At 32.5% G+C, this 8203-nt stretch overlaps 1 protein-coding gene across 2 annotated transcripts; it reads left to right on the top strand.

Annotated features, from left to right (window-relative positions):
- Positions 1-580: 580 nt before the first annotated feature.
- Positions 581-7811, top strand: LOC133187905 (uncharacterized). 2 transcript variants are annotated; one of them, XM_061323301.1, is made up of 5 exons: positions 581-644; positions 4018-4155; positions 4641-4764; positions 6089-6182; positions 6440-7810. In XM_061323301.1, the coding sequence occupies exons 1-5, from the start codon at positions 596-598 to the stop codon at positions 7379-7381; spliced, it is 1347 nt and encodes a 448-aa protein (XP_061179285.1). In that variant the 5' UTR covers positions 581-595; the 3' UTR covers positions 7382-7810. The 2 variants fall into 2 exon arrangements, with proteins under 2 accessions (XP_061179285.1, XP_061179287.1); XM_061323303.1 differs by lacking the exon at positions 581-644 and adding an exon at positions 2415-2479 and having other exon boundaries at positions 6440-7811.
- Positions 7812-8203: the final 392 nt, after the last annotated feature.

Raw genomic sequence — 8203 nt, 5'->3', positions numbered from 1 at the left:
AAGAATGCTTTGTGGCAATTTTAATTGTAATTGGCCCAGTAGTTCTTGAAAAGAAGTCGATAATGTGAAAAGTTTACAGACGACAGACGGACGCCGGACACTCTTTGATCAGAAAAGCTCACTTGAGCCTTCGGCTCAGGTGATCTAAAAATCACACGAATGCACATGTACAATATACACTGTACTCTTCTTTGTTCTTTTATTCAGAAACTACATGTTGCATCTTTGTCAAGTTGATATGGGTTTGATGATGATGTTCAAATTATTAATCGAATTTATTTGAAAAAAAGTATTCCAATGCTCTGAAGTATTTTTTAAAATATAAACATGCATGTGACATATTTTTTGCGTTATTTGTAAGTGTTTGCTTAAGAGCATAAATATAAATATAACTAATAGGGAAACATTCGTTGTTGTCTGTAATCATTATATCGTTGGATTTTCTTTTAAATATAACTGTCTGTTAGAATGGAATTCAACTGAAATTTAAAGTACTAGTAAACATTCTATCGAAACTGAACAAAGAGGTTTTGAGTGTTAGTCGCTAAATGTTTTTGTAATTAGTCAACTTCCACACTAAGTGTAGTCATGTGACATGAGCATTCTAATCTCTGTGAAGATGGAGGATAGTATGCACGGCTTCGGTATGTAAAGAAATTTTATATTTACTTCATAGTCTAGAGGTTTGGACGTTATGATTTTATCTATATAATTATAACATTAAATCGAATGCCCTCTTTTACTCCATACAATTATGCATCATTTGCTCTATAAGCTTTGTTTGTTCCAATGCACAACAAGCGTAGATATACAATTACATAGAAATAGGCAGTCTATGATACTAAAGGATATATTTATAAAAATTCAAAGTTGCAATTGCAAAAAACAAATACCATGTGCATTTAAAAATAAACACCAACAAAAAAGTTTATAAGGCATATGAACAATGCAAAGTTACATGTACTGAAATGTGCAATTTACCAAGATAAACTTACCAAGATATCTGTGAAATCTTTCAATTATTATGTTTACAAGAATCTATCCTTGTAAAGAAGGATTCGATTTAGGTTACTTTTTATTCTAAATATAATGCAACCAATGGGCAATAGAGTGATCAAATTTCATACGTTGTTTATTCTTAAGTTTCCTCCAATAACATGGAAAATGATGAAAATATGCGAGGAAAACAATAAACAAATTGTGTTACAAATTATTGATAATTTAAGCGCTTTTAATCTAAGATCATGTTCCTTGTTTTTATTTTTAAATACCGCAGTAAAATCGGAAAAGCTAATAAATCAAACTTCATCCCTAGTATTCAAATGCGTTTGCGTATTTGCTTACATATTTTTCTAGTACTGTATATTGATTTTTCAATGGTTTTAATTGTTTACTTATATCATTTATTTAACTAAACCCTTTTTAAGATATCAAATTAAAAAAAAAAGTTTTCCGTACAGAGAATGCAACATATTACCCAATACTTGAAATTAATGAAAAGGCACCTGTACGAAGTGTACAAAAAAAATTAGAGAATTTGACAGTACATTATTAGTCACCAGCTTTTTGAAATACTCAAATGTTTAACTAATTACATCTGTAATGATTTTCAATAGAAACCATAAATACAGATTCCAAATGATCTCAAATAGAAGTCAGCTACTTACCATATTTGGGAAGGGAAGGGAGGGGTTCTCACAGGATGAACCTGCACCCTTCAGTCAACTGAATGGTCACTGAAAGGTCGGGAAAGGTCACTGAAAGGTCGGGAAAGGTCACTGAATGACAGAGCTCTGCCAGCCGTTCAGTCCCCTTTCTGTAGTCTTTCAATACACCTGTCAGTTAACTGAATGGCAGAGATTCATCCTGTGTCTGGTAAAGCATTTTTCATTTTATTTCTTGGTGTCCGTTTTGGGCTTAATTATGTCTGATTTTATCAAAATAAGATCAGAATCACGTGTGGATTTGATAACTGGGTGTTTCCCCCATCTATCGTTTCCCTAATCCATATATATGTCAGTAAGTCAAGGATAGCCTCTATAACAGATGTTGCTTAGAAATTCTTTTCCCTGTATATTATTTTGAATATTTACCAATATATATATATATAACTTCCTTTTGAAAGCTTTCGCAAATCCTCGACGTTTCGATGTGATTGAATATCAGTTTTGGATTATTAAAAATAGTTCAGCAAAGGGATTATAACATTGACATCACAAACTTTTACACTTTGATGACTCGTTAACATTAAAGCTTCTCCATGGTGAAGCCCTGCTCTGAAGAGGGGATTTCCTATTACAGTTCTAGTGGCGGAAATTGGGATTACAAACACAAAATTTAATGGCGAAGTCTTTGTTTAAAGCTTTTACGTTGATAATTAATTTCGTGATAAATGTTTGAGGAAGATAATTTTTTCAAGCTATTACTGTATCAATGGATACGAGGGTACCCCGCACCGCTCGGATCAGAGACAGACAGGGTAAGCTAAAATGAGGGTCGGAGGGAGTGGATTTTAGGGCTTTGCTTTGTTATCATATTCAAATAAAGTTCCATAATGAACGTTCCTGCATTAATACAATTTATAGTTATGATTTTTAAAACGTTTAATAATTATTTTAGTCAATTTAGGAGTGAGTCCACAGGATATAACTGTATTAAAAGTCCTAAATCCTTCTTTCCATTGCCATTAAATAACTTTATGGCGTAGGCTGTTTTATGGTTTTGTAATTTTCTGATTTTCGATTAAAAAAAGCTGACTACATGTATAATCTGCTTTCCTCCCAGCGTCATCATTTTCAACATGTATTTCCGGAGGAGATTACCGTGAACTTCACGCCGCTTTTTTGTTCAGTGTTTTTTTGTTTATACTAGATGTATGTTTGATGATACATCTGTTATTTCTGATTGTTTACGCTAAAATGTATTATACAAGTACAAGCATTTAATATAGAATTTCCAACTAAAATAACCAAAATACACCTATATTTTGCTAAACTTGAAAATGTTAAATTAAGTGTGTGAAACAAATACATTAGTTTGATACATGTATATATATTTCTGATCCCTTTCTAGTAGAAACATTTTCAAGTTTAGGAAAAAATATAGGGGTATTTTGGTTATTTTAGTTGGAAATTCTGTATTAAATACTTGTACTTGTATAAAATTTAGGATGTCAGCAAAAAAAAAAAAAAAAAAAAAAAAAAAAAAAAAAAAAAAACAATCAATCAATCAATCAATCAAAATATTAAAAAAAAAATCGTCGATCGTTGTTAAATTCACGTTTAGGAAACTTTGAAACACCACTTCTGTTTTTCTCAATAAGTAAGCTTCAAAGATTTACAGACTCCTTAGTTTTTTGTTTTTTGTTTTTTTTTGTTTGATACACAAAGAGTCCTCTATCATCTAAAGTTTCTTTATTTCTGTACTCGCAAGCATTTTTCGTCTGTCGCTTGTTGTTTTCAAGTAAGCTACATCGGACACAAGCTTTGACTGACGCCAAGTTTATTCGGCTTCTTTCAAACGCACAACTGACGTTTTGAGAATTCTACTGTGCGCGCATGATTTGCAGGCATGTGTCATTATTGTTGTGTTACCCGTTGTCAAGTGTGTTGCTAACGCTGAGGGTAACATTACGGATTGTTTAATGCGTCTAAACCAATCCGATTTTAGTATTTAACATAAAGTATAATAATACAGATAAACCCACGTGTAAGAAATAGTTACTGTATATGTACTGTCCCATCTATGAAGAACCTGTATCATTTAAAACCAAGATCTATTGCACATATAGCCAAGTGTTTGATAATATTGAATTTCACATTGATCTCATTACACTTTCCTTTTTCTCTTGTTATAAATAGGTGGCGTACTTATGTTGCTGTTGCACGTGTTAGAATGCATTTAAAATTTGCACATGTACTAGTATACATGTATGTGCGCATAGAGTAAATCCCTTTACATATTTTAAAATTGACTGGGACACTTTTTTCTCAGAAATTTGATGTTCTTCTTTTTCAGAGAAATATCAGTATGATTTGAATAGGTGTTATATGCACTACTTTGATTTGAACAACAATTCGGCAAATTACACACCACCGGAAACTACTGCGCCACCAGAACTAACGACGATCATTTCTCACCAAATTACTGGCTCAGGTAACCATCTGTGTTACGTTTACATGTATATGTTAAGTCTACCGTTTTGATCTTTTATTAATTCTTTTTCAAAATATAGATTTTTGACATGTTTATGAACTGGATATGAAACTTTGTGGCAGCTGGTTTCATTTTCTTTTATAATTCCCCTTTTGCCTGTAATATCGAGAAAAGATTTTCTCGCTTTTGTCCCTGTTTGTATGCAATTAAGATATCTTCAATACAATCTTATATTCGAGCAATTTACAATTCTTTAGATATTTTAATTCATTCCAGTTTTATTTATTATAAAATAAAAAGTAATATTATCAATACAATCATCAATGCAATTTTATTTTATTTTGTTTTAATCGATCTTAACGAATAATGATCTTATAATTATCTATCAAATCCTTGATAAGCTATTATATGTCTTGCATTGATTGACTAAAAATTAGTCGTGATCATGATCTATATATGATAAAGGTTGACTTTTTTCATTTCAGATATTTTGAGTAAATATTTGATATATATAATAGCAGCAGTTGTTGCGTTCGTCATAGTAGCGTTTTTTGTCATCTGCTGTTGTATTCGACAATGTACGACTGCAAAGAAAGAAAGAAGAAAAAGGTATTATTAATATAAAGAGTTTGTAAAAAAATTCTTCTTTCAGAGTTTAGATTGGCCGCAATAAAAATCTTCTTTCAGAGTTTAGATTGGCCGCAAATTAGATACATGTATATGTGTACGGACAGAGGCACTTGTTTACATATAACAACTGCCTATTCCTTGAAATCAATCGCCTTTCACTATAGAGTTAGAATTTACGTATCACAAAGTTTTGGTGGTGGCACCTACAAATGGTCCCCTTTAACCGATTTTAAAGAAAAAAAATTTGAAGAGAAGCATTACAAATGTGTCTGTTTTTTTAGTATATTTTAAAAGAATTCAACAAGATGACATAAAGTAAAGAAAGATCAAAGGTAGATATCACCAATGCTGGTCTCCACAATTGTCTGTACCACGTGAAGGCCCATCTGTTTTTCCATATAGTAGAACTCTTACATTGTATGATCTTAGTTACATATCAGGTGTTCTTCCGAGCTTGCCGCAAAAGCCCCAAGTAGTTACTAATATCCTAAAAGTATCATAACAATTTTTATTTTCATCTGTGAAATTATTTTTTGTGGATTGGAGGAATAAGTACATTATTTACCATTTATGAGGCCTTGTTTTTATACTAAATTTGATTACGGATTATTCCGTCTACCTGATCAGTACATTGGGTTCCCGTCCACAGGAGATACTTACTCCTCGTAGGCACCTGATATCACCTCTGGAACATCCAGGGGTTCGTGTTTTATGCCCTGCTCACAGATTTGTAATGTTTGTAGTTTTTTTAATCGATCACTGTTCGCTATCTTCACCTATTTCAGTATCGAAGTGTTAAGTTTTTTCAATACCTGGTACACGTAGATGAAAAAAGACATGAAAGCGATTCTAAGAAACTTTTAAACAGTCATTCGATAATAATAATGAGAAAGTGTCCTAGCTAGTTTTTGAGTTTGATTGTATACAACAACTCGATAAATTAAATACATAGCATGTATGTATACATGTAGATGTCTTGCTTCCTGAAGATAAAGATCAAGGATTATTTCAGAAATATGTGATTATGGAATTGATTACCTTTAATAAAGCATAGTATAATTCAAAATTATTCCCAACTGTTGCATACTTAACTTAAGCAACCTTAAATATTGAGTCGTGATATTGTACAAGGTGTAATATACACAAAATTTTGCGATTCGAAAATGCAAGTTTAACGTGAATTTGAACATTCTATCCACAAAACACTCTAAAAGAGAGCAAAGGGAAGAAATGTATGTATTTGACAGATATTTTGAAAATAAGTTTAACATTATGACAGTCTTAAAATTCTTTAAATTTGCAGGAAAGAAATAGAGGGAGAGTATAAGATTGTAGCAAGCACTTTAACAAACATAACGGATTCTGAGGACGGCTGCGCTTACGAGACGTTGAGCATGGTAATTATTAACAGATCTTAAGATTGTCCTCAAAAGAAAACAAAACACTGTCAAAACAGTGATATCACACTGCTTAAATAAGATACATGCACTTTAAGTCTGAGAATCACTTTGATACGTATTGAGTATGTTTCAATGTATAGACTTTCAATCCAGAAGAATGTGAAAATGTTTAATAAAAACAAGTAAATGATATTTACTATGTTGTGTTTATTTGCATTAGGGATTTTTTTTTTATTCTTTATTTTTGAATTTAGAGAGATCCAACTTATAATGGAGGTGTACAGCTGCCAACCCGGAAACAGCAAAAAGGAAAAATAAAAGGAGTGTCCAATCCTTTCTCGGTCATGAAGCGACTCCTGAGTGAGGATGGAGAAAGCACTGGTAGTACAGACACTACTATTACATATACATCGGACAACAAGCGGTCACAACCACTTCCGGCCATACCGGAAGCTTACAATAACAAAGATAACGTAAAAGCCATAGATGAATATACGGATATCGGATCGGAAAGTATTCGACGCAAAAATGAATATCATCATCTCAATTCGTCAACAAAAGATTCATTTTATGATGGTAATCCATACGACACTTTGAGTGAAAGTCACCTACTAAGCACTGGAGTCAAAGAAAATAAAACAGATGATTACTTTATTCTGGAAAAGGCGAAATCAGATAATGGAAAAGACATAGAAAATCCCCAGAGACAGAGTGGTGGGTACTTTCTATTGGAAAAAGTAAACAGAGTCGGTTCAGAAAAGGGGTTGTGTAAAAGTAGTTCTCAAGGAGTTATTATTCCATCGGAATCTGTACGTGCGCTAGAAAATAGCTTGACTGCTAAATATAGTGATCAAAATGTTGCTAATGAGGCAAGGACCGTAAATCAACGACTAGTCAGTGATGATTCAGATTTAACAGATTCTATCACAAATAATCAGGGAAGTGAAAATCAGAACAGAGCAAGCAATGCATATTTTACGCTTTCTAAAGAAAGTGATTCGAACAAGGTGGAACCCACTCCCCCTCAAAATGAATATCTAGACCTTGAACAACCTGCAGGCATTTCTAATCGAACATCATATTTAGAACCCTCTGAAATCCAAAGACACAGCTATGTTGATGTTGTGGCGGACTTCTCTCAAGGTAAAAGTAAAAAGGGAGGTACAATACCGGCCTACGCAGTGGTGAAAAAGTGAACTTCAGTCAGATGTCCTTATACTTGTAAATAAACACGAACTGCTGTTTTCTGATAATACAGGGGGCTAGCGTATCAGAGGAAAACGGCCCTTAATGATAGCAATCCACTAAAGGGGAAACAAAGACCTATTTTCTGACAAAGTGGGTTGTACTTTTACTTTTATAAGAGGAGCTTTTTGCTTGTTATTTATACGAAATTCTTTTTAAGTGAAAGATATGCTAAGCAGTTAATTCCCTCCCTGCACGATACGAATGTCACCATAAGTATGTCGCTGAACATTTTTTTAAAGTGGGATGGAGTTTTTGTTGGAGAGCAACAGTGCCCTTATGATTAGTACTTAAAATTAAAAAGTAACGTTGTTTAATTTGAGATTAAAGTACGCTTGTATGAATGCTTATTAGGAAACCATAAATAAATATTAGAGTCTGAATTCGTAGTCTAGTCATTCTTCTTAATCTGGAATTCCTCTATTCAAAGTTGAATTAATTAATGTTTAAGACATTGTATGATAAAAACAAATAAGCATGGATATTACGAAACAATATACAATGAAAACCCACAGTCATTGCAATATTTCTCTTCATCCTCGAAAAATTCGACAGAAACAAATAAAAGACATTATAATGATAAAAAATTTCGAATCAGATAAAAAAAGAACATGATGATACTATTAGCTTAACAAAATTCTGTTTCTATATTTAAATGAGAAATGCTGCTCATACTTTCATCCAAAAGTAGATATTAATATTAACAATATGCCCAAGGGCCCTATTGGTCACCTGAGTGTAAAACAATATAAATCATAAAGTATCCACTAAAG

The sequence above is a fragment of the Saccostrea echinata genome, unplaced genomic scaffold (assembly GCF_033153115.1).
Source record: "Saccostrea echinata isolate AGI-Se365-2 ecotype Australia unplaced genomic scaffold, CSIRO_AGI_Sech_v1 ptg000015l, whole genome shotgun sequence".
NCBI lineage: Eukaryota > Metazoa > Mollusca > Bivalvia > Ostreida > Ostreidae > Saccostrea > Saccostrea echinata.
The sequence above is the reverse complement of the archived record's forward strand: the minus strand, read 5'-3'. Positions and strand labels throughout refer to the sequence as shown.